The sequence below is a fragment of the Aptenodytes patagonicus genome, chromosome 15, assembly GCF_965638725.1.
Source record: "Aptenodytes patagonicus chromosome 15, bAptPat1.pri.cur, whole genome shotgun sequence".
Taxonomy (NCBI): domain Eukaryota; kingdom Metazoa; phylum Chordata; class Aves; order Sphenisciformes; family Spheniscidae; genus Aptenodytes; species Aptenodytes patagonicus.
Window position 1 is genome coordinate 361,221 of NC_134963.1, and position 25,877 is coordinate 387,097.

General features: G+C 51.3%; 2 protein-coding genes across 5 annotated transcripts in view; both read left to right on the forward strand.

The window, feature by feature from the left end:
- SEPTIN5 (septin 5) overlaps window positions 1–19,165 on the forward strand; it is a 47,925-nt gene extending 28,760 nt beyond the window's left edge. The window contains exons 1-11 of one of the 4 annotated variants that reach the window (XM_076352732.1): window positions 2,313–2,557; window positions 7,638–7,734; window positions 8,279–8,365; window positions 8,935–9,058; window positions 9,231–9,365; window positions 10,021–10,138; window positions 10,489–10,590; window positions 11,517–11,613; window positions 12,980–13,115; window positions 15,036–15,138; window positions 15,494–19,165. In XM_076352732.1, the coding sequence (XP_076208847.1) occupies window positions 2,468–2,557; window positions 7,638–7,734; window positions 8,279–8,365; window positions 8,935–9,058; window positions 9,231–9,365; window positions 10,021–10,138; window positions 10,489–10,590; window positions 11,517–11,613; window positions 12,980–13,115; window positions 15,036–15,138; window positions 15,494–15,550 (1,146 nt within the window). In that variant the 5' untranslated portion in view covers window positions 2,313–2,467 and the 3' untranslated portion in view covers window positions 15,551–19,165. Of the gene's footprint in view, window positions 1–2,312; window positions 2,558–2,614; window positions 2,689–6,417; window positions 7,480–7,637; window positions 7,735–8,278; window positions 8,366–8,934; window positions 9,059–9,230; window positions 9,366–10,020; window positions 10,139–10,488; window positions 10,591–11,516; window positions 11,614–12,979; window positions 13,116–15,035; window positions 15,139–15,493 lie in introns of those variants that run through there. The other 3 variants (XM_076352734.1, XM_076352731.1, XM_076352733.1) reach the window with 3 other exon arrangements.
- Window positions 19,166–19,196: 31 nt separating this feature from the next.
- On the forward strand, window positions 19,197–23,354 carry GP1BB (glycoprotein Ib platelet subunit beta). Its single transcript, XM_076352739.1, has 2 exons — window positions 19,197–20,945; window positions 21,650–23,354. The coding sequence occupies exon 2, from the start codon at window positions 21,820–21,822 to the stop codon at window positions 22,432–22,434; it is 615 nt and encodes a 204-aa protein (XP_076208854.1). The 5' UTR covers window positions 19,197–20,945; window positions 21,650–21,819; the 3' UTR covers window positions 22,435–23,354.
- Window positions 23,355–25,877: the final 2,523 nt, after the last annotated feature.

The window sequence follows — 25,877 nt, forward strand, 5'->3', positions numbered from 1 at the left end:
CTTCAGCATTTTGAAAGCCATAGCGCTGGCCATGCAGTCTTAAGATGCTCTCTGTATCCAAGGCCTACACTTCTGGGTTTCTTTCCCTAATCTGCTCTCTGCGTTCCCAGGCGTGGCCTCCTGGCTGGAGTTCCTCCCTGGCTGCCAGTCCTGAGAGTGAGTGTGATGTGTGAGAGCTCAAGGCGCTCAGGAGACAGTAGTTCCTTGTTCCTCTCTGCACTGTCAGCACAGCTCCTGAGGCCCTGAACAACACTGTGGTTTTGTTGCAACCAAATCATTGTTGACTTCATCTGTGATCCCAGCTCAGAAGAATGCTCTGATTTGATGCAGTGGGCTTGTGGGGACACAGCATGTCTCTATGTACCCATGGAAGATGCTTGTGGTTGGTGGCCATGTGGCCTGTGGTCCCCAGGCAAGGGTTTACCAAGCCATGAGAATTCATGGGGGTTGGAGAGGGTTTGCTTGCAGCTATTGTGGTTTATGGTGTGGAAAGACTGGTGGAACCTCTGTGTTATCTCAAGTTAAGTTTGGATGCATCTTTGGTATGCCCAGTGCAGACAGTGTGGTACCTTCCTTGCTCCTCAGTCATGCACAACCTGCAGACTCCGGTGGTGGAGTCCTCCAGTCAGGAAAGCAGGGATTAGGTATTGTGAATCTGGGAGAAAAAAACAGTGTCATGAGCATGGCCCGATCTACCACTGGGCTGGGAGGATGTTGTAGGATTATCATCTCCCTGAGGAAGGGAGCAATGCTGCAAAGCAGGGGCAGAGCCGCCAAACAGGGACGTGTTCTGAGAGGTGGCAATTCTTGTCACACCTGGATCTCAGTCCAGGCCTTCCGCTTGACTGTTACATGCAGAAATGATTTGGAACAAAACCCAGTGGGTGTAATTTAAAGATGCTGCTGTAAGAGCAGGGTGGTTTGGAAAACGGCTTTATGCATGTGATATGATAGCTGCCGTATGGCAGGAGTTTTCCTGTTCTGGGAGTGTTTCCCAGTTCTCCTCCACTTATTTTTCTGAGCCTTTAGGACCTCATGCCTGCAACTTTTGAGGTCACCTTCCCTCAGCTTGCAGGATGGCAGCATAAGTAAAACATTGTTCTTCTTTTTCCTTCTTCTTTCCTTTTTTTTCAGCGTGTGGTGTGTTTCTAAGACCTTTCCACTCGTACAGCTGCCCCCAGACTTCAGGCCACTGGAGACCTTGCAGTAACTTGGTACCTTATAGCAGAACCTGGTGTCAGCCACGCTTGGGGTGCACGGTGGAGGCCCTGGGTTGTGGCCTGAGGTACCAGGGCAGACCCCGCTGATCAGGTGCTCTCTGGAGCCACTGCCAGAGACCTGTGGTTCCCAGAGAAGCAGTGGGAGCTCTGGCTGGGAGCGAGGCAGGAGCGTGGCAGCAGCTTGCATCCTTACCCGTTTGTGAGCAGAAAGCTGCTCAGGAACCTGTGTGGCAAGTGGCAGTTTCCTCCAGCATCACCAGCGTTGCCATCTCGTGTGACTTTATGGTACATGCTGTGATATTAACCCCCCAATTTCTGGAATCGTGATTATATGAGATTATCAGCTTTTGTCTGTTTCAGATAAATTCCTCTTCGGTTTCTGTGACTGCATAGAAAAGCTGGAAAGCAGGTCTTATATGTAGGTTCAGAATCCAAACTTGAGGTTTGAATGATTTTTCTGTGCGTGCTAGGCTGTTGCTAGGCTGGGTACTTGTGCTTAACAAACACACAGATACTTCTTTATTTTGAAATGTCTTCAAAGCTTAAATGGTTGCTGTAAGGTCCAGAATACATCAGCTGCTATTCCAATTGGATTCAGAGATGAGGCTGCAATATAGCCTAGACTAGACAACAGATGGACCTGCACCACGTGGAGGCAGATCCACATCAACCAGGACTAGGATCTGGAGGTTAAGTTTGGACCCAGCTTTTTGGGAGCTTTCCAGACCCTTTAGACCTTCACACACACAACCAGAAGCAGCACGTTTTTGCCAAGAGCAGGTTTCCTTGCAGTGAACCTTTGTCTTGGCTGCATCAGTCAGGATATCTTAAGAAATCCTCCAGCTGAATAAGCCCATCTGACAAAAGGAGTCAGACTCATGGCTGGGACAGCATCCGGTATGTGCACAACCCCTCTGCAGGACACTGGCAGAGCGAGAGACATTGCCTCTGGCCTGTGGCTGCGGTGGCTTTTGTCCTGTCCTTGCTGGCAGGCTCCTCCCGCAGCACAGGCGGAGGCAGGAAATCCCGGGCAGCTGCGTGGGAGCCCGCTCACCTCTTCTCTCCTCGCCTCTCCTCCTTGCCTCGCTGGGCTGCCACACCGAGGCGAGCTGAGCCAGCCCTGCGTGTGTGTGCATGCGTAGGCGGGGGGGCTGCCGCATGGATTTAACGACGGCTGGGAGGGAACACATGGGTTGGTTTTTTTTTTTCTTGGCCCGTGGTGGCTGTCTGTCCTGCTGGCCGCGGTTATGGATTCGATCATTATTCAGGAGCGGTTAGTGGAGCGGCTGCTTTCTCCCCGGACGCAGGCACAGCGAAGCCACCCAGCCAAGCTGAAGGTATGGGGATGTATTTATAGCACCGTTCGAGCTGGGGAGCAGCAGGGACAGGAGGGGGGAGGATGGTGCCTGAGCAGACGTGTGCAGCATGAGATGAGACCTCTGAGGAGCAGAGGAGCGGAAAGACGCTGGTAAGGGAGAGACGGTGGGGACAGAAAGGAGGGGAGCAGTCCCAGCGGGAGCAGGGCCGAGGGGCGTGATGGACAGCTGGGAGATGTGCGACATATTTTTGTGTGGTTATTTGATGCAGTGATTCCCTCTCTGAATGGTGTGTGTGTGCTTAGGGGTGCTCAGGGCAGGAGTTAGTGCTGCGTGTGTGCCCAAATGCAGTCTGGTTTGCGCTATCATGTTAACGCTGTGCTTTGCTGGCTGGTTTTCTTTCTGCTGCAGCAGATGCTGGTGGGCAAGTGTTTTGCTGATACTCCCGTTCTCAGCCCCAGGCCTGGGGCAACAGATGTACATGGGAGATGCCCTGGGGGCTGTTTGCATTATGAATTTATGCAGCTTTCTGGCAATGAAAGGAAGTGAAGGGTTTGCTTCTCCTCTGGGGCTGTGCTATGCTGGTTTGTGCAGATGTGGATGTGGCGGCTGTGCCTGGCTAGAGAGGAACGGCTGGAAGAAGGGCTGCCTGGGAGGGAGCTGGACGGCTTGCGCCGGAGGCTGTAACACCAAGAGCCCACCCCCCGTGAAGAAGTGGAGGCAGGGGTAGCAGGATCCCAACACAAGCTCCATCATTTCTGGGGTTTGCTCCAGACCTGGGGTAGGGGTTATTCTTCAAATTTTTTGTGGTCCCATGGTGTTTAATTTTATCCCTTTTGAATATACCCAGCAAGGCTCCATTTATCCCCAGGCTGAATGGTGAAGTCACATGAGATCTGGATTGGTTTAAACAGCACATCCACGGGGGAGGTGAGGAGGGAATCGGTAATGGCAGGAGCAATGGAGGCCATGCTGCGTACCCTGTCTTGGAGGTACAGACAGCCCTGCGGACACCTTGGTACTGGGGATGGCTTCTCCTTTTATGTAACAGATCCTGAATGTCTCTACCCCCGACAGGAACAGGACTTGAACTCACCAGTGCTTTGTCCCTTTGCTTGAACTCCCAGGGAGAGCACTGCCTGCCAGGGAGCCTTGGCCGCCTTGGCTGGGTGGTGGAGGATGTGAGGACGTGGCGTGTTGCTGTGATGTCCGGTGAACCGGCGAGCGTGTGCCGAGGGAGAGTACAGACATGTTTTGCTCGGCTTGGGGAGCTTTGGTTTGTAACAGGGCCCCAAAGGTCAGCCATATCTCTTGGTGGCCTCCGCTGCAGTGTGTGGGGCACATTCCTAGGTGCGTGGGAGCAGGACGCCAGTGGGAACAAAGGCAGCACATGGAGGAGGCAGTGGGGAGAGGGGCTTCTTGTGCCAGAATGCTCAGCTGGCCGGGGCCCTTTCCTGACAGCTGGGGCTGGCGAGGGAAGCGTGGTGCAGCGACCGGCTGTCCCAGCCTGTGTCAGCTTGATGGGAGCTGGCTCGCGAGGGTCAGGAGCATGTGGGAGGGGGCTGTGATGCCTCCAGGAACTCCCTCAGCCCAAGTCTCTCATCTAATTAATGGATTTCAGCTTTTCACAACCCAGAAAGTCACCTGCCTCCTTCAGTAACCCTCCCAGCCCTCTACACCTGCTTCGGCGCTCTCTGTCCCGTGCATGGTTGCTCTGCAGATAGTGTCCGTGTTGGGTCCTAATGAAGATGGTGAGTGGTGTAGACCTTTGAGTGAGGCAGACACCAGTCTCAGGAGGCTACTTGGGCTCCTTAAGTGCGATGTTGATGTTGGCACACTGGCAGAGACGGTGGCACGTGCCTGTCGCAGTGGGATGGGAGCACAGATTGGTTGTCTTAAAGCTGAGATGAGGAACTGTGGGTCTAGGCTGGCCGTGGTGCAGGGACCATGCTGTTGTTCCTGAGAGAAGGCGGTTAGAAGGGGATCCCTCTCCACAATTTCCCCTGCATCTCCTGCCTTCCCCTTTAGAGACACGTTTGCTCTGGCTCCTGGCAGGGCTCTGCAGTTCGTCCATGCTGGTCAGAGCGGAGCATACTGGGAACAGGGCTTTTCTCCTTGCAACTGGCTGCCTCCCACTGAGAGGGAAGCTCTTCTCTTTGGCCTTGTGCTCAGCACTGACCTTCCTTAATGTGATGGAAATGACTGCATGAGTCATGAGTAAACGGCAGTGTCCTGCACTAGCTGGACGTTGCCAAGTGTCTGATTCCACTGAGCTATGGGGAGGTAACCAGAGGTACAGTAAATCCACGCTTTCTTGGTTGGGCTGAACAGAAATGAGAGATCAAGTTCAGCCAGTTACACTTGGCTGAAGTAAGTGGAGTTGCACCAGAGCTCAGCTCCCCAGTGTCTCCATTGTCAGCCCTTAGTCATCTAGGTTAAAAAACAAAGAAAATGAGAAACACACCCTGAGCCTCAGCTATGGTTTTATTAGCACGTCACTAGTACTATTTCACATGTCAAGTCACTGGAGAGAGCAGGTGATCGTTGTCTTTCCAAAGTCTGGTAAAGATCAGGGCGGGTCTCCTCCTGCTCCGACCCAAAGCTTGGCTGTATGAGAAACGCAAGGGCAAGGATGTTGTATATTTGTGCTGCTCGCTGAGCAACACTGGTCCTTCCACTGTGAGGTGCGGGCTGTTACGTGTGCACTTTGGTTGTGTTCATAGATGTGTTTTCACTGGGAAGCAAAGCAGCTGGGAGGCAGCCCTGGCACCAAGGGACACAGGCTGGAAGCGGCCTTTTTTTTCTTGTTTTCTTGATCTTGCCATTATCACATTTATCACCCTGTTTTGCACACCTCGTGTTTACCCTTTACGGGTGGCAGTTCGCAGTGTCCCCCAGGCAGACATTTCTTTGCCGCATGCAGCTCATCAGAGCTGCCATCACTTTTCACCCTGGGGTCTCGCCGCTGCTCGCTGCACCACTGCTTTGGGATGCCAGTGCCTTTTAGCTCAGCCGTTAGAGCTGCTAGTGGAGCGCTTTGGGCGCACTCTAATTCTCCCCACTTCTCTCTAATTTCATTTGCTCTGTCCCTTCCTGCCTTTCTGGACTGTGGGGCGGTGGAGCAGCATTACTTCAGCTACATTAGCAAGGGGGTGAGGTGAGGGAGACCGTAGCCAACAGTCACTCTGTCTGTCTGTCAAGTCTGAAACTCAAACCAAACCTAAATTTCTAGAAGGCAGTGACCATGCTAAAGAACAGAGCCCTTGGGCCACAGTGGCTATCAGCCATGTCTGTCCTGTCTGAGTGGACAGTTGCAGAACAGCCATAAATTGGGAGGAGGAGACTCTTTGTCCTCCCTGCTGTCTGTCCCCACCACAACTTTTCAGTCTGCCCAGATGAGGATGCCTGAGGATGCTCACAGATGTGGACATACGGCCAGGGGCTGTAGAGGGCTGCTCGGCAGCTGCATTGCCCACTTGCAGTGTGGAAATAGGTGAGAGTCAGCATTGCCCTAAGCTCGACACACTGGTACATAATTTGTGGTTTTTTGAGTATATGCCGCAGGAATGGAGATAGTTAAACTTAAGAACAGAGGTCTTCCCTGCTGTGCCTGGAGAACCAGTGCCTGTGGGTTGAGGACAGCTGTATGCTTGAAGGCATCCGTGGCTGGGTGGGAGCTGGGGCTGGTTTTGAGGAACTCCTGGCTTCGTGGATTTGCCTGTGGTGTGAATCCCAGGGGTACGTTTATTTTAAGTGATGTTGAAATGCAGAGACTATCATGTCTCTAGCTCAGGCATTTGTGAACGGCTGCTTCCCCTTGGGTCTAGCTTGGAAAGTATGTGAGAAGGGAGGTGTTTGCCAGGGTCCGTGCCCACCCTCCCTCTGCAATGGGGCCTGGGGAGGGGAACGCACTGCCATGGGGGGGCAGGTTGTGAAGGACCGAGGTTGCTCAGATGGAGGCTGGCTGGCTGGAGCAGCTGGGCTGTGTGACCCACAGTTACCCACAGCTGCCTGAGCTGTGAGCAGCGGACTGTGTGCTGAGCCCAGTCTGTGAATCCCATAGACGAGCCGTGTTTGCCTTTCGGGACGTACCCTGCATGAGCAGGGTGTGTGCCCCTGGGACACAGCACAGGCTGCGTGTTTGCTCCTGGCTGCGGGATGCATGCCGTGCACTTGTGAAACGCACCATTGGTCATGTCACTCCTTGTGTGCACTTAGTGCACTTGTACAGAGCGTGTGCTGTGCTTGTGGGGTGGCTGTGGCTTTTATGTAGTCAGAGAGCGCTTGGTGATAGGGGTCTGCATCTGGGGGGTGGTTAGGCAGTAGGTAACACTCCAGTAATACCATATGTAATACCCTCACCAAAAACATCTCACCTGTGTTCTCAATACTTTCACATCTTCCCACTTCCCTGTGCTCCTTGAACTTCTGTCTCTTCAGAAATAACGCTAGAGATTATTCAGGGTTTCCTCTTACTCAGCCAGGAGTGGCTGTGACACAGCAAGAAATAATCCTGTCTCAGGTCAAACAGAAGCCAAGCCACTGTGCCTTCCTCTAGACATGGCTCAGGACACCACAAGCCCTGGGGTGCTAATTACAGAGAGCTCTCCATCATGTACCGCATGCGCCTCTGGAAGGAGAGATGCAGAAATGGCTCTGAAAGACCTGGGGAGAGGTGACATTTGGTGACCCTGCTGTGAGGGGAGCCTGTGTCTGTGCAGAAGAAGCAAAGAGTTAGGAAAATTGTGTGTCGGTAGCAGCCCCAGATGTGCTCTCTGGTGGGAACAGCAGGATGTACCTTTTCCCTTGTGCTCTCCATGCTGGAAGACTGCCGTGAACTGCCATGTCTGCTGGTGAGAGCAGCCAAGCAGGGCTGCGGCTGGGAGGAGGTGGCCCTCCATGCCCACCTGCAGGAAGGGCAGAAGTCCCTGAGCCTAGAGGAGGTATGTGCCCTGCCCCGCAGTGCTGCCAGAGCAGGGGCTGACCTCTCCTCCACCCCTTGGCTCTGCCTCAGGGACTTTTTGAGTCCAACTCCCTGTTGCTGTGTGAGGCTTGAGCAGGAGGCACACCCTGACCTGCTCTGTCGGCCTCTGCCCTGCAGGACCACGAGAAGCAGTACGTGGGCTTTGCCACTCTGCCGAACCAGGTCCACCGGAAATCTGTGAAGAAGGGTTTTGACTTCACCCTGATGGTCGCAGGTGAGACTGCCCATGGGTGGAGGTGCCTGGGCCACATGGTGGGTGGGTGGAGGGGACCAGCTCTCCTCACTTCCCTTAGGTGCTCCCTTAGGGTGTGGATCCTCCCCTCGCTCTGTTCTGGTCCTTGCTTCAGGCCTTGCTTTGCTCCCCAGCCTGTGTTGCAGTCACACTGTTCGCCCAGGGGGAATGGGCCCCTCCTGACCACTCATAGCCTGCTTGAGCAAGCACCGAGTGTAGCTTCTTTTCCAACAGAGTGGCTGGTCTGGGTGGTGAAGACAGGGTCAGCCAGGGACCAAGGGAAGGGAAGGGGAGGGAGGATGGTGGAGCTGGGAAATCACATTTGAACAAGAATTGAGACATCTTGCAGCAAAAAGTCCTCCCACTGCTGGAAAAATGTAATGCCCAGAAACAGCTTCTGACAGCTCATCTCTCTCACTTCCTCTGGCTCAGGATTCAAAGCCTTGTTCAGTTTCATTTGTAAGAAGTCAATTAGTGGGTCATGTTGCTTGCTTTTCCCTCCTCCCCTTTGCACTCTGTCAATTAGGAGAGTCGGGTCTGGGCAAATCCACGCTGGTGAATAGCCTGTTCCTGACAGACCTCTACAAAGACAGAAAGCTCCTCAATGCAGAGGGTAAGTTGGGAACAAAGGGGGGTGAACCGTTCTTGTGCCCACAGGTCTAGACTGTTCTAAGGACCAGTACTTTGGTTCCTTGCTTCAGCAGCGGCTACAGGCTTGACTGGATCCCAGCCCTGTTGTTTGTTGCTCTGCTCTCCTTTGCTGCCTGCAGAGGCACTAGTATTCAGGCAAAAAGGGTCTGGCTGTAGGGCTCTTCTGTCCTATGAAGGGAAGATGAGGCTGCAGAGCAGCACTAGCCTTTTGGGTTGAGATGCTGAGATTTGTCTTTTGTTCTTGGGTGCTGGAGTGTAGTAGGAATTCCCCTTCCCAACTGACTGGACAAAATGTTCAGAACAGCTGGGCTACAAGCACTTCAGAGGTTTGTGTATCTCCTCAGAGTCTGTCTGCCTGCTGCTGGCCTCCCACAGTACCACTCCCTTGAGGCTCCTTAGAGGATGATCAGGGTTTTTTGACACCCATGCTACTCCCTGTGCTCAATGATAAGGAGGGAGCCGGCTTGTCGTGGGTGTGAGCGGGGATCCCCAGTTACTGCCTGGCTTTAACTTACATATTCCTTTTCAAAGAGAGAATCAACCAGACAGTGGAGATTGTCAAGCACACGGTGGACATTGAGGAGAAGGGTGTCAAGCTGAAGCTGACTATAGTGGACACACCAGGCTTTGGAGATGCTGTTAACAACACTGAGTGGTGAGCAGGCCACTGCTGCCTTCCTCCTAGTCCTTGGCCATGTCTGCTTTCTGTGGGTGCTTCACCGAAAGGGGGGCTGGCAGCGTGAAGGGGGTGATACTGCCTCATGGTCCCTAGGAGACAGTGTCCTGTTAAACACATGATTTTGTTTTGATTGAATTACCCTTCCCAGCTGGAAGCCCATCACTGACTACATTGACCAGCAGTTTGAACAGTATTTCCGTGATGAGAGTGGCCTGAACCGGAAGAACATCCAGGACAACCGAGTGCATTGTTGCCTCTACTTCATCTCACCCTTCGGGCATGGGTGAGAGCCGCCACTCCGGGGCTGGGGTATGACTCAATCCAGAGGGAAGACCCTTGTGCCCCAGGATTGCCCTATAGTGGTTTGTACATTGGCAGGGCTGTTGGCACAGAATGAGAGCCGTCCGGCTGCTCTCCCTCGGCTGAGCATCACGCCATCTCCCTCCCACTCGCTAGCATGACAGACTGCCTGTGATCAGGCAGAGCAGATCTCCCTCAGGCCTTGCAGCCTGTTTTGGAAATCAGGAGAAATAATGCCACACAGACTTGTATCTTCCTATCTAGCTAAGTGTGACTGATGGGTAGGAAAGGGAGTTTTAAGCTGCCTTCAGTCCCTGCCCCTTGCTGGCTCGTGTGCTGGCCTAGCCTGGACCAGCTGGAGGGGTCGTGTTGGCTGCCTGCAGCACAGGGCAGCTGGAGGGAGGCCCCGGGCTGTGGCCTGGGCAGTATTTGGCCTGCAAAGGAGTGAATACCCAGCCTGTGCTTCTGTGAGACATTCAGCAGCTAAAATCTGAGGCAGCTTTCCTGAAGATACAGCCCTAGCTGAGGGCTGTCCCAGTGCTGTCCTTTCCCCTTCGTGCTGGGTGGGTGGGAGAGGCTGGAGGGGGAGCTGCCCAGTGTGTCCTTGCTAACCATGTCCCTCCTTGTCCCTGCTGCAGGCTGAGGCCTGTGGATGTTGAGTTCATGAAGGCTCTGCATGAGAAGGTCAACATTGTGCCCCTGATTGCCAAAGCTGACTGCCTGATCCCCTCCGAGATCCGGAAGCTAAAAGAGAGGGTGAGATGCTCTTTCTCTACAGGGGTATACCTGATGTGGCGGCAGGGATGGGCTGAGGAAGGAGGGGAGATAGATAGATGGATGGATGGATAGATGGATGGATAGATAGATAGATAGCTAGTGTGTGTGTGTATATATACACACACAGTACCTGCAAATCCAATTGTAGCAGTGCTCTGCTGAGAGGAGGGAAGTGGTGTCTGCAGAGACGCCAGCTCTAGAAGAAACATCAAATCCTTTCGCCATCTGTAGGCTATAGCAAACCCATGGTAGCACAAACAAGGAATAAACCCAGCATTTCTGTATTGTTCAGTGTTGCATCCTTTTGTTTTTGTCTTTCATGGACACAGATCCGGGAAGAGATTGACAAATTTGGCATTAAAGTGTACCAGTTTCCTGAGTGTGACTCTGATGAAGATGAGGATTTCAAGCAGCAAGACAGAGAGCTGAAGGTAAGCAACCTGCTTAGCAGGGGACTGGGAAGTCAGGCTTGTGGGTATGTTGGTTGCTCCAGAAGGAGCCAGAGCTGCCCTATGTGTGCCAAAGGCCCGTGCTACTGATACCCAGGGGACAGCCTACGTTGGCTTACATGGTAGATGGCCTGGAGAAGGTGCTGATGTCCTTGCTGGTGCCATGAAGTCAAGTGTGGCATGAAGACATGGCAATTCTGCTTTCCCACCAGGCAGTGTCAGTCTTTCCTTGGTCTACCCCAGACTGTATGTTTAAGATGAAGGCTGGGTTGTATAGCATTTATAAGCACCTATTTCTGAGTGATGCCATCAGCAAGCAGGAGCAATTTGTGAGTGATGAGGCACCACTGTGACATATTAGTTGCATGGGAGGGAGACAACATGATCATACAGGCCTGCCTGGAGGCCCCAGCAGCCCAGGCCTGACCCTCTCCCAAGCTGAGCCAGCCCTGTGTGTGCGTGCAGTATGGCCTTGTTTCTCCTGTGCAGGCTGTGCAATGGGCTTTGACTCCCTTCTGAGCAGAGAGGAGCCCAGCCTGTACATCCCTGCCTGGACAAGCTCTTAGCCTGCGTTGTCCCACTTGCTTGGTGTCCCAGCCTCTCTGCTCTGGCTTCCTTGTAGAGTTTCCCCTCAAAGAAGGGGTGCAGGCACCTGCAGAGACACAGCTTCCCTCAGGACAGCTGAGAAGTTCAGGCTGGGAATTAGGCTGCCTGCAGATCCCAGTGCCTTAGGCTTTTCTCTGCAACTGGGTTGTGGTATCCTGTGCTGTGGCACATGTGGATGTCCCTGTGCCTCTCCTACCAGCACCTTCCTCCTCCTGTTCTGCTCTGCCTGAGCTTGGCCCTTGGAGGAGGGATCTGTGGGCAGCCCCAGGCTGAGCTGGGCTCAGCAATGCCTCTCATTCCAGGAGAGCGCTCCCTTTGCTGTCATCGGCAGTAACACTGTGGTGGAGGCGAAAGGCCAGCGAGTCCGCGGACGGCTCTACCCTTGGGGCATTGTGGAAGGTAAGCGTGGTGCCTGGGAGCCAGCACTGAGTGAGGGGCAGGCAGGGATGGAGGAAGGACAGGCAGGCACTTGCAACAGGAACGGCAGGGGAGAGCTCACCTCTGCACAGCCGTGACTGACTGTGCCACCTTTGGCACATGGCAGGGGACAAGGTAGGGTAGAGACAGAGGAACTGGGACCAGCTCAGGAGGTCTGTTATTGGGGGTGTAGCAATCACCCTGCCTCTGAAGCCATGACAGACTGAAGAAGAGAGGCTCCAGTGAGAATGGAAGAATGCCTGGGCTTTAATGCACTAGGATATGGCTTCTTATTAAGGGGGGAGGCTGGGCATTGCCAGTTTAGTTTCTGGGGAGAAGCCATAGCCCTCAGCCAAATTGAATCATAAACCCTCCTGCACTTCCTCCTCTGCTGCCACTCCTGTATGTGCTGGAGTTGCTGGGCTGGAGGCTGTGCTGATGCACAATGTGTTTGTCTCTTACTTTCTTTCTTTCTAAAGGGAGAAATTTCATAACGCCTGTAGGCAGAATAACCCTGGAATGGCTTTTGCTGCTGCTGCTGCCTCCCCCATGCTGGTGCATTGCTTTAAGGTCTTGCAGCTAAATTAGATCCCAAAAGCTTGTGTGTGCACTCGTGGGCTGGTGCCGGCTGCTTGGGCTGCCCAGCTGCTGGCTCTGCTCTCTGACTGGCTCCAGAGGGGGCTGTGCCTGTCAGGGTGCTGGCATGTGGCAGTGGCATCAACTTTGTGAAACCCTGGGCTTGACATAGCCGGCTTCCCCCGGCCCTGCAGAGAGGTAAATGGGGATCACCATAGCAGGCACACAGCTACTGATCACAACACTTCCCTGCAGAGTCCCGCAGTGCTGCCTGGAGCCTGGCTCCCCGTGGTAACAGCAGCTCTTTCAGTTCTCCAGACCATTGCCTGCTCGTGGCTTTGCCCCTCAAGAGCTGATTTTGCCTACAGGGGCCTTTCGATCAGTGCTAAATTCTGAGATGATCAGTTTGCCTCCAGCACTGGCTGCGCTCACTGTGGTTATAACAATGACATCCCGTGTTCCTGGGAGCAGCATCCTCTTTCAGGGCTCTGCTGTATGTGCTTAATTAATCCTCTTACCCAGAAAAAGTCCTGGGAACACAGTGACCTCAGCAGCCTGGCCTTGGTGTTGAGAAGCACAGAGCATCATCGAGGCCTGCGCCAGGGCCAGGAGGAGAGCCCCAGGCACTGATGGGGAAGAGTCGGGGGAGGATGGGGAAGGGGCCCTGGGGGGAGTTTTAGTCCAGCCTGGGTGCTGGGAGGTGGGAAGGGGCTCCCTGGAGAGGGCTGGTGAGGTGTGACATCCAAGCACTGTCCTGTTGTTGCTTCTGCAGTGGAAAACCAGGCACACTGCGACTTTGTGAAGCTGCGGAACATGCTGATCCGGACACACATGCACGACCTGAAGGACGTCACTTGTGATGTCCACTATGAGAACTACCGAGCTCAGTGCATCCAGCAAATGACCAGGTGGGTCCGCAGCGCTTCAGCTGGAGGTGGCAGGGGTGTTTCATGGTCTGCAGAGCTGGGGTTGCTCTCAGAATGGCTCGTTGGTCAGGAGGCTGTGGATCTGCCAGGGACATGCTGGGCTGCAGCCTGGGGAATGGCACTGGGAAGTAGAATAGCAAATCCAAGTGTGTCCCCCACAGCCTGAACCCATGGTGGAGATAATTCTGAGAATTCATGTTCCTGTCTGAGGATTCCCCACGCAGATCTTGGGAAGTAGGCCTGGAGACTCTTGAAGAGCTGTTCTTAGCACTGGGTGAAATACATCCAGTCTAATGAAATGGGGATAAACCATCTCTCTGGTGGGTGATAGCTGTGTGCCTTGCCAAAGAGGAAGGCATTCTGCAGTCTGTAGTTCTGTTGAAATGACAGCATGATCCTTGGGATGCTGCTGTTTCTCAGACAACAGAGCCCAGGCAATTAGCAAGACTCTTAACACATCTCCAAAGATTTCTCTGCATTGTCTTCCCATTGCATTTGATTCTCTGTGGTTTTAGTCACAACGATCAGAAAATAGAAGAGAGACCACTCACAGGCTTCTCATTTGAAACTACTTTTTTCCTTCTCCCTTCCATGACTGAAATACTGGTGGCAAATTTTAGGTTTAAGTAGGTCTTGGCTCATCTGTTGTAAACCATCCCCTTCACTTCCTGCCTGAACTGGCCGGGTAGCTCTGTGCTGCCACGTTGCAGAGCAGAAATGGCTGTGCTTCACCAAGGAACAGTGCTGCCTGTGTGCAAACGTGCAGGTTGGCACATTTTGTTCACACACAGTGTATCTCAGTACTTTTGCATAGCAGACGAGCCTGTCTTTTTCAACAGTGAGAATACAGAGTCCCAGAATGACTATGTTAAACGCTAGAGATCTGTGAGAAGTGTCAGAGCTGCTATTTATGTAGGCTATGTATCTATTAAAAGAAGAGCACAATGAAAAAGCAATTGCTCAGCTTAAGAAAAGCTTAAGTTTGGTACCGTTGCTCATGCCATGGCTAGCTCCTTGCCAGTGAACAAGTCTCCTAAAACCGGAGCGTGGCCATTTCTAGCAGTGGGATAAGGGTCCTTCTCTAGAGAGACGTTTTGGGAAGAGATCCCAAACTCCAGGGCTGGAATTGACTCAATAATGAGCCAACGGTGACTCCAAGTGGTGAACGCCTGCAAGTGGCATCTTGAATTCACAGTTTCAGCCCAGGCTTCTTTGGCCACTGCCACCCCCTCCTCACCTACGGAGAGCTCCTCTGACTTTTGGAAAAAAGTCACCTCCTTCCTCTGCTCCTGCCTGCACTTGTGTGCACCCCCAGCCCTCATTGCAATGCTGCTGTGCTGTGCCTGTTGTGTCTCACGTCTCCCACCTCCTGAATATGAGGGCAGGCTTTGTTATCAGACTTGCAGTGATTAAACTGCTCCCCTGGTTTTATCTTCCTGGAGAAAAAAGGACCATGGTGAGCATGTGGTGCCTTAGGGATGCTGATAGTTTGTGTTGATGCTGTGTATATGTGTAGGCACATAAACAGATGAGCCAAAGGAGACCAGAAAAATTGGCTGTAAATGTCTCTGCTAAGCTTGCCAATGCAGTTACAAAAGGTGGTCAGAAACATCAGCCCTTTCTGTGTTTGCTGTCAGTGTAAGCCTGGTTTGGATATTCTCTGTTAGCTACCCACAAGCTTTCATTTTGAAAACTTTTATAGACTTTGGTCTCATTCTGCATCCGAGTGCATCCCACACCTCTGGGCTAGATCGCCCCACAGCTGCTCCACCTGGCTGGGTGCATGTTGCTGCGTTGCTGGCAGGTCTGCCATCGTGAGTGACTGCCATCATGTGGTGACAGCAAAGCCAGCCAGCCTGAACCACAACTGACTGTGTTTCTTCCCTCTCTCCACCTCTCTAGCAAGCTGACTCAGGACAACAGGATAGAAAGCCCGATTCCTATTCTGCCTCTCCCAACACCAGACACTGAGACAGAGAAGCTGATCAAAATGAAGGATGAGGAGGTGAGACCCATTTCTGCCTGGGCCTTCTTGGTGTTGGAGCTGGAATCTGAGGAGTTTCTCCAGGATTGCCCCATAGAGGCTGTCCTTGGGCTTCCCACTCCTGCCTCCCACTGTCATGGGTTCCTGGTGTGGAGGACAGGGTGTGAAAGCTGCGGCTTTCTCTGTCAGGGAAACATGGCTCCATTCCACCCCATACACAGATGCCTCTGTGCTCAGGCAGGATTTAATACTCCCTGAGGGATCCCTTTGTCAGCTCCAAGAGACTGCCCCCAGTGCAGATCACCAGCCCCCAGTGCAGATCACCAGCTCCCAGCCACAACAGATCCCTTTTTTGACTCTCTCTTCTCTTGTGCAGTTACGGCGGATGCAAGAGATGCTGCAGAAGATGCAGCAGCAGATGCAGGATCAGTGAGAGGCAGGTACTCGGAGGGCAGAGGGAATCCCCCAGTGACCATCTGAGGCCTGGCAAGAGCTGTGGACATTAAGAAAAGGTTTCCCATTGTATAGAGACTTATGGGCAAGAGCTGCACCCGCACCCTCTAATTTATTAGCGGCAATGCTGGCTTTGCAGTCAGCTGGAGTGTGGAGGAGGCTGTTCACTTAACAGTTTACTGATGTGTATTTCTTTTTTTAATAATTATTCTTTCTTTTCTTTTCTTTTCTTTTCTTTTTTCTTTTTTTTCTTTTAAAGACAATAGCCTGGGAAGTCTCTAAGGCATCCTAAAAAAGAAAAAGAAAAGAAAAAGATCTCCCTTTCCCATGTACTAATCTCTTGTTTGGGAATGCTCTGGTATTTAAAGTCCTGGTTTCTCTGGTGTACGAACTTGAAGACTATCTGTCAATGCACGTAAATGTTTACTCCCAACTGAGGTGCTGTGCCCCCCTCCCTGTTCCCCTTGTCTGGGGCCAGCACAAGCATTGTAAAGGCAGCCTTACCCTCCTGTGAGTTTGACCTGCGTTGCTCGGGCTCCTCAGCCTGGGGTTGGCTGTGGCCCAGAGAGCTGGGGCTGGGGGTTTCTCTGTGCACTGACCTGCTCAGGGGTCCTGATGGTTGCCTGATTTCCTGCCCGGGTTTTTCTGATTTTTTTTTTTTGTTTAGTTGGTTAGTTTTGTTTTTCCTATCAAGAAACTCCAGTATCTTTGCACTGAGCAGCAAGGGACCGAGTCTCTCAAGGTCAGTTAGAAGAAAATGGCTTCTACTGCTCTCAGTTATGTCTTTCTGGCAGAGAGGATTTGTTGACTGTTGCCTGCAAGGATGAGATGAAGGGAGTGAGTACCTTCCCAGCCATGATTTCCTCCCACAGCAGGCTGGAGGTGTTGGTAGAGGAACCCCAGGGCCCTGCAGTAGCTGGGTGAGGGTATCTCATGGTTTAGCTCTGGTCATCCAGCTGCAGTGTGTCTCCAGTGTCTGCTCTGAAAAGCACCATGGCAGCAGAGTGCTTGGCCAGGACTGCTTTGGAGGGGGTAGAAACCCCAGGGCTGAAATCCAACCCCAAATACAGAGCTGTGCCCTACCCCCAGGCTTTGCAGTCCCACAAGCACATTGCTGGCTCTGAGCTTCTCCTAGGGAAAGGGGCAGTTTTTGTAGGCTTGAACCGGAGATCTGCAAGCTGCCTGTCCAGGCAGGTGTTGGGTCAACATGGCAGGTGCAGGAGTGTCACTGCATGGGGCTGAGCACAGCCCAGCAGACTTGGCACTTGCTCCCCTGCCTTTCCCCTGGGACTTGGCCCTTCTCCCCCTCCCTGGTCCAAGGCTCTTCCTGTCTCAGTGCTGGAAAGGCTGGTGGATCTGCTGGGCAAAGATAAGAGCACTCTTTGGGCAGCAGCTTCTGTCCTGTTCTTGCTTCCTGCAGTATTTTTAACTTCAGTCCAGCCAGAGCAGAGCCCCGGAGTGTGATATACCAAACAGGGCAGGCCTCACCAGCAACACTGCCGCGTTCACAGGGAATCAGGGCTGTTGGAGGGAGAGACACTTGGCTCTCCCCTCTGACTCCAGCGAGTGCTGCCATGGGCTGGGCCCTTCTGCTCCTCTGGCTCCAGGCCCGATTCCTCTGTCCCCTTTCCCCCTTTGTATCTGCTCCTCCATCTCTGGCTCTCCCCAGTAGATCTCCCTGAATAGGAAGCACAGTGTTGGCCAGGAATAGCCAGGCCCTAAATTCTGTTATTAGGCGCTGCATTTGTCTGATTCCCCCCGTGAGGCTTTACAGTCCTGATCAGGGCTTTTCCAGGTGGTGAGTAGGTTGGCTGGTTCCAGTTACTCACTGTACAGAGCCTCAGTTTAGCCAGTACATGAGCTGCAGGGGCAGGGGAGAGACCCTGGCACAGTGTGGAAGGACAAAGTGAGGGTGGAAGCCCCTTGGCAGAAATGTGCAAGCTGGACAAGAGCAGTGTCCAACAATGGTGGGGTTTTTTTCTTTCATTCTCCCCTGTATTGGGCTCGTAAGTGACAGTGGCAGTGTCAGCCTAGGAGCAGGGAAGGGTTCAGCTTGTCTTCAATAACAGGCAGGACCAAGGTGCTTAAGGAGGAAATACAACCTTTCTTTGTGCGATGTGCTTATCTGAGCAGTGGAGTAGCCTGAAACAGGAGCTTCCTCCAGGTTTTCTGGAGCTGGTTTGCTGCTGTCCGAAGCAGGAGGGCTGCTGAGTTCTCAGCTTTATCTGTGCTAGCATAACAGGAAACACCTTGCAGTACCTGTCCCCTCTTTTCTTACACTAGTCTTGTCTGTGAGGAGGATGCTCTGTTGCAAATGAGCCCTGTCCAGCTGGAGGTGTTCCTCTTTCAAACAGATTCATTCCTAGAAGATAATGGAGACCTTTACCCTTTAGCATGGATGTAGAGGAGCTGACAGCTTTTATCCTGGCATGTGGGCAGAAGTGCTGTGTGCTGGTGAGAGCACAGGGTACTCTGGTCACAGGCAGGCAGGATTGCTGAGGGTGAATCTGCCCCTGTCCCTCTGGGTGAGGAAGTCTCCATCAGCTCAGTGCACATGACTCCTACATGAAGTCGATAGTCACAAGTCTGTCCTTTACAGAGAGCTGAAGCCTTTGGCTGCCAGCTGGCGAAGATGGTTCAAGTTGCACTTAAGAAAAAAAAAAAAAAAAGCACAGGAGTGAGGCACCAGAGATGGCTTCTACAGAGGGACGGTGGTACCGCTGAAATCACGTCCCCGTGTAGGAGGTTCCCTGCCCAGAGCACTAGAGTTTAGGGGCTGCCTGGAAAGGGATTAGAGACTGACTTTGGGGGGCACCAGGGATTCAGACTCTGGCCTGGAAGGTGGCATCCGTTTATTAAAGGAGTGTTTTGTACTGCTGCATTGAGCTGCGCAGTAAGTGGAGAAGAGACTCCTGAACAAATGTAGCTTGGCCATTTGGCTCTGGCAGTGAGAAGCATGGATAGGAAAGTAATTTAACACCTCCCATCACGCAACCCTCCACAGCCTTCTATGCGACCCCTGCACCCTCAGGCACATTCCTGTGCCTCTGCCAAGCTTTGCCTTGCTGAGTGAGCCACTGCAGGGGTGGTGTCCCACTCCGCAGAGCTGTCCCAGGCTGCAGCTGGGGCTGTCGGTACAACATCTTGGACCTTGTGCCTGACTGGGGAGGGAGCTGTGGCATGAACTCCTTATGTGCCACTGCTGTGCTGGTCCTGCCTGTGCAGTCCTTGCTGCCTCCCTGCATGCCTCCCCCCAGAGAAGGAGGGGGTCCCACTCTTCGTGCTCTGCAATGGCGTTCCCTGCTCCTCCTCACAAACCACGCTGTGCTTTAATGCTGGCTTGCTCCTGCCATGTGACTTCCTCACCTCCTGTTCCATTCCTAGGCTCTTTGTTTCCTGTCCATCTGTTGGGTTATTATAATATGTATTTTTTTGTAAATTTCTGTTTGAACATTTTGTCATTGTGAACAAAGAAAAATGAAACCTTTTAAAACATATCCATTTTATTAAATGATTATTGTTATTATTATTATTATTAATAATAATGTTTACTACCTGAATTGATCAGTGAAATAAATACATTAAAAAACCCCAACCTCTTTCTGTTTAATTTTCAGTCCCCTTGAGCAGCATTGGTGATACATTATGGGCAGGAGAGAGCAAAACTGATGGTGTTTCTCCTTTTATCCAGTTCTGTCAGAGCAGGCTCCAGGCAGGGCTTCCTGCATGGGATTTCTGGCCTGTGTTTATGTCAGAAGCTAGACAAGATGATCCTGAAGTTCTTCTATCTTTAAGCTTCCCTAGGAGTGGTGTCTAAATTAGCCATGGGCAGCTGGGCAGGATTCAGTCCCAGGAAATCCATTTTGTAAGTAGCCAAAGGATCATTGCTGAGTCTGTGCTGCATGCAGAGCCAGGATGGGTCTGGCTCTAGATCAGTTCCATGCCACACCTGGCCTGAACACCTGCCTGTGAATAAACATAGCTCCAAATGCATGAGATGAGGCTGTTGCTGAGCAAACTTACCCTGTGGTAGTCAAGCTGCTCCCAAGTGGAAAGCAGGCCCTGCAGGAAAAACTGGGTTCGTTTGTTAGCCTAAGATCTCTTTCCCCCTCTGCCTGTCTGCCACAGTGAAACAACTGGAATGATCTGCTCCAACTTACTAGAAATTTAAAGCTTAATTATTTTTTTTTTTAGAGCATCAGAGATTTTCCCTTGGTTAGGGCCAAATTCTGCTGTTGTTTACACCCTAAATTCTCTTTAATATCAGCGCATTCAGGGCGTTCATCATTTCTGCTCTGTACAATGTGCACAGTACAAGATAATAGAGTTGGGCCCAATGGGGCAGCAGTTTTGCAATGTAATTCTGGTGGCCGGCCTTATCCTAAGGAGCATAGCCAATCCCTAGAGTCAGGCTGATGGCAGAAAAATGTCTGTGAAGGTGCGATGGCCTTGAGAAGACAAGATTCTACCTAAAGGTAGTTTTGACCCTTGGACTTACCTGTTCAAGTATTTGTGTAATGCAACTTCTGAATAAAGGATGTCTTTCTTGGTAACTGCAAGCTGCATTTGTCGAGAGCTGCTAACTCACTTGGCTATCAAAAGAGCAGTTCCTTGGAGCACTATCTTTCCCAGTCTGTTGTCCTTCCTGTGAATCTAACTAGTTTATTTTTATGTAGACAGTGAAATGCCAAAAGTTATATTTTACCCATATAACAATCATGAGAGGATGCAAGTTCCTGGAGGATCTTTCTCGTTGGCTCAACTATTGACACCAGTGTGGTCACTGGAAGTCCATTTCTTTCAGCAGATCTTCCACTGCTAATTAGGAATAGATTTGTGTCACTGCTTCAAGGGAAACCTCAGGGTCAGCACGCTGCAAAGTGCTAGGTCTCACCGCTCTGCCAAATATAGTCTTCCTGATGAGATGGGAAACCAAAGGCCACAGTGCTCAGGGAGTATGGTACAAACCAGTAACGTCACCTTCCAGGTTGAAATGTATTTTGGGTTACTACTTTGCAATTGAGACTTTGCAATGTTTCTGTTAGACTGAGCATGTGGGCCCAGAATCACAGTTATCAGTACTGGCAGCATCTCTCCCAGCAAATGTGTTCTTGCGAGGAGTGTCAGCTCCCATTTCTTGGAAGACTTGCTCAATGAAGCCTCAGCTTCCGGTGACATGCAGCAAACTTGCAGGAAGGCCTCATGTGGGAGGTGTCCCTGGGATGAGCCTGACCCTTATCTTGCCAGCCAGCTGCAAGGGGATTAACCATGAGCTCAGCTATGCAGCTGCAAACACTCTTGCACTGGCTGGACTGCCTTAAGACCTTCCTCTTGTGTTGTAAAGCCATCAAGAAAGCAAGGATTGAACTACTGTGGTAAGTGAACAAAGCTACCTTCTGTTCTTTTTTTTTTTTTCCATTTGGTTGATGGATTGCACAGAAAAGCACTGCCTTATTGCAGGTATGTGTAGTTGTTCTCCTAAAGAAGTTATAGCAGCTCATGTGTTCAGCAGTGGCACGAGACTGCAATATAAAGACGGCTTATTGACCCACGTCTCCCACCACAGTCAGAGCTCCAGAAGGAGATATTCACCTGCTGGAGCAATGTCTAGCAGGGAAGACTCCACTGACCTCCACCTTCGGTGGTCAGCACCCTCTCTGCTGGCCAAGGACTGTTTATCACTTCTTTTCAAAACTGGAAAGGCTATTTTTCACTTGTGGTAACAGTAAAATTTATTTCTGAATCTCCTCTTGCAGTTTGCATGAACAAAGCTTTGCTTACAGACATAATTCAGAGCTGTGATATGGCATGAGCAGTTTCATATTCGAATTTTTGATTCCTTGACATAAATTTTCTTGGCTACCCTAAGTAATGCGCCTCCAGTAATGCTGAAAATACAAGCATCTCTTGTACACTTCTGAGGACTAGTGAAAATGAATTTGGTGGCTGCAGCTAAGCCTCCCAGTAGCCATCTGTTCATATCCCTCCTCAAATCCAGGGTTGGAAGACCAGGAACATTCCCTCTCCTGTAATGGGAGACCAAGAATTTGTACACCTCTTTTAACTCTGTTCTTTTCAGAGCTCTCGCATCTCCTGTGAAGGACGCCAAATTCACCCAACTTTAGAAACTCATCCTCAGAGCAAACGAACAAAAGACCTGGGCTGTGGTGTCAGTCCTAGAGTGTGTGGTGTCTACTTGCCTAGTCTCCACCTCATCTAGTCTCACCAGGGGAGTGTTTGCAGGTGAAGATGAACAGTGGAATTATCTTCTTTTCCCTCCTTGGCTTCCTCCCACTTGTGATACCCATATGCCCTGTGCCATGCAAGTGTGCCACCAACATTATCGACTGCACGTCAAAAGGCCTAACGGTAGCAAAACTACCAGTTGCTTTCCGCCCTTCGGCTGAAATTATCCACCTTGGTTACAACAGGCTCACCTCTATTCCCAATGGACTCTTTGACAACCTAGAGAGCCTCCAGGTAGTCTACCTGCAGGGCAACCCTTGGGAATGCAACTGTGACATCCTCTACTTGCGCTCCTGGCTCCAGTGGCAGCAGAACCGGACCTTATACAGGGATGTGAGATGCACCTCCCCAGCTCACCTGCAGGACCGGATCATTGCCTATCTGACAGAAGACGAGATCATCTCCACATGCCAGTACTGGTACTGCAGCCTGGCTCTCGTCTCTCAGCTCTGTCTCTTCATCCTCCTTTTCCTCCAGGCTATCTTGGTTATCTTCATCATTGTCTACCTGCAGAAATTTCGGAGAATGACCACTGAAGCCCAGAGCACCACCCGAGATCTACGCCAGCATGTAGACACCTGGGTATCTTCTTCAAGAAGCCCCTACAACAGTGATTAACATCACAAGACTGAAGACCCTCCTCCCCCTTGGGTGATGCTGTGCCAAGGTCATGTGGTTTATGATATCCAGAGGGGATAATTCAGTGCAGCATCTGATCCTGACTGCAGTCCGAAGCAGGACTTGAACTGATCAGACACTTGCTGTATTTCCAAAGACCTGATCTTGTGTTTTTTAATGCTTTAAACTCTTTAGCATGACCTTGATTGCTTTGCTGAGCTGGGAGTGGTTCTGGTTTGGTAGACTAAGGAAATCATAAACTACAGCAACCAGAATTGACTCAAACTGCTCATAAGCTCATAGGGGCTACGGTGCTTGATCCCTCCTATGCTAGAGTATTTCAGCCATACTTTCCACGATGCTTCTGATTGCGTTGGGTCAGGTGAGGACAGAGGTGGACAGTGAACAGTTAAGGTACTGGACTAGGACAATGAAGAAGTACAGCTTCCTTGGTGCTACCACCGATTGCCGTAGTAACTTTGGACAAGTGACTTAGTCTTCTCCTGCCTCAGTTTCCCATCAGTAAAAGGGAAAGGATTCTTCCCTTTTAGAAGGGGCATCTTCTTGCTTGATGCATCTTTTCCAATGTTCTTCTGGGGGAGGGAGGGAGGGAATGTTGAGAAGCTTTCCCATTTACCCTATCTTCATTCCTTTTAATCTACTTATAGTTTTAATACTGACTTCAACATGTACGGAGTCAGACTGGGGCCCTGAATGTTTATGAGAAATTCACCCTGAAGCCAAGAGTTATTGAGACCAGAGGTTCTTTCTGACTGTGTTTGTATGGCACTTGGCACAAGAGATCAGGTCATCTTTAGAGACTCAAACTGCAAAACCCACTGATGTGCCTACTGCTGGTTACAATGTCCCTTAATTATTTTTGGAATGAAGCAAAATTGAAATAAAATAATGATGCATGATGATGTAAATGGCTTATTTTTCCATTCTACACTAAGTATCTTGCACTCTGTCATGCTCCCTGGCAGTTTGTCACGCTCCCTTACACTAAAACTTCGTGCCAAGCAGAACAAATACCGAAGGCAGGTGGAGACATTACCAGGAGTGCACCATAGGGTTAAACTTTGACAGCTACTGGCTTCCACACTGGGCCAATCTAAATGTGGAGTTCCTTCTCATTCCCCTAAGTTGCTGCTTATTTTTATATGATGCGGGCTGGAAAGGGAAGGGTGTTTCTTGGTGCAAGCACACCTGTAGGGCAATGGCGCTGCTGGCTGTGGGTGAATGGCCCCTGTGCCCTCTGTCCCCAACCCCAGTTCATGGGGGTTCAAGTTCTCCTCCAAGACCTTCACGTCACATAAAAACGGAGCTCAGCTGTGAGAAGAACCCCTCGCACGGTGATGGCTGGGAGGTGGTGGTGTCTTGCACTGGCTCTGATGGTTGCTAACAGCTGCCAAATGCTCCCTAACGGTCCTGATTGGCCCTGACTGCCCTCACCTGGAGTCCGCCCACACCTTCAGGATGAGGCTGCTGAGGGAAATCTGTGAGGAGGAAGGAGGTGGTCTGGGCACTCAGGGGGGCTGCCTGAGGAGAAGAGGAGGCTTCTCTGCTTCAAGTTGCTTCACCTCGGGTCAGCTCATCTCAGGGGTGGATGTATGAAGTATTGCAGTGGAATAAGCGCCTGGTGCTTGGGTGGAGGCTGTGCAGATGGAGGCTGAGGCGGGAAGATGGGGTCCCCTGTGAAATATGAATCCCCCTTGCTGTGCCGAGGGAGGGCTGATGTGCAGCATGGATGGCGTCAAAGGCTGAGGAGGATGTTCACCATGCTGCATGCACCTGGGCCAGCCTGACGTGAGGTAAGTGACACATGGCTCTGCCTTCGGAGGCCTCTTTCCTCCCTTTCCTCTCTCTGCCCCATGTCCCTCCAACACTAAACATCTGTGGCGTTAGCCTGACTGGATGTTGCAGTGTAGCACTCAAGGAAATTGAGTTCCAGCTCAGATTTGTTTTTCCTTCTGGAGATTGGACCTTGCTGGACTTTGTAGCCAATGCACCTCATGCTAGGGGCTGCAATATCCCCTGCAATATCACCAGTGACTGGGGCCTCCAAGGGTGGGACACAGGTCTGCTGAGCAGCCTACTCTGGAGATGCCCAAATTGATAGTCCATGAGCCCCCCTGACACTTTCAAATCTCTGATTTTTAAGTACTGTTGTATTTTATTCCCCCGCCCCAAGGAACAAACTTTCTATAGGAATAGAAAACCTGTTTTCTGGCTTGTTCCTCCCCAGTGTCCTTTTCCCAGAATCAAGACGCGTAAGAAAGTAGCTCAACCCACTATCTTCCCTTCACCCCTTCCTTCTCATTTCTTCAGGTTAATTATACTGTTATTTTAGCTGGTTTATGCCTGTTGAAGTCCCTTTCTTTTACTGATATGTGCAAGGGACATAAAAGGCTCTTGCTTTCCCAATACTATTGTGAAGTGTGCTGGTGTGGCAATGAATCCCTGGTTTTGCCTGCAGATTTTTAGCTGAATTTACCTGGGTTAGAGGATGTTGATAGTGTGTGTGGGCGGGTACCGACAGTGCTACAGGCACGGGCTCAGTTGCTGGGAGAGGCTGGACTGGGAGCAGGCACGATCCCAGCCCTGTGTCTGCTTAGTTGCCTGCCTGTCAGCACTGCCATGGGGTGCTGGAAAACCTTCAGGACTTGGTGTGCCCACAAAGACAGAACAACTGCTGACTTTGGTTTCACTTCCCTAGGGAGGCAGGAGGGGTCCTGACTCTGCATCATTAAGTCTTGGCACATGAAAAGTAAAAAGCCTTTTTGGCATCATTTGCACCTGTGAAGAATGTGACCAGCCATAGCAATGTGATAATGAATTGCACTGAGCGTGGAGTGATTTGTATGCCATGGCAGCATGTCTAATCCATAAATCTAGAGCTTGCATGTCTTGGCTTCTCTCAGAAAGCTGCACGTCACGGATGCTTTCTTGCTCTGCTGGCCTGTGGAGGATCTGCTGTGCTGCTGCGGAAGGGAGAACTGGCTTGCTTTCTGAAGGGAGGGACTATCCAAGGCTGCACAGTGGCTTCAAAGGGGAAGCAGTGGTGAAATATGGCAAAGATAAATGCAAGCTATTAAGCTGCTTTGCAAATCACTTCCTAGTATCAAGGCTGATCCAACACCTGGGCATGCAGGATTGGGCTGCCAGGCCTGCTGGACAGGCTGCTGCATTGTCAAAGGTTCAGGGTGTTTCCAAGCAGTTCCTTTCTCTGAAAGATACCGGTTAAAAAAATCCTGGGAAACCAAACTGAAGTGTGTTTGCAGCCTCCAAGATGCAGAGCTCCAAATCAGAGGTGTCTAAAAAGCAGGTCAGCGCTTCCGAAGTGAAGGACGAAATGGTTGGTAGATGACATTAGGGAAGGCACGCTGGTTCTTCCTTCTTTCAAATGCCCTGTTTTTCAGTTATCTGCATTGTGACTCTTG

Coding starts and splice junctions, on each gene's coding strand:
- GP1BB (XM_076352739.1), top strand. CDS start 21,820: ATGAACAGTGGAATTATCTTCTTTTCCCTCCTTGGCTTCCTCCCACTT.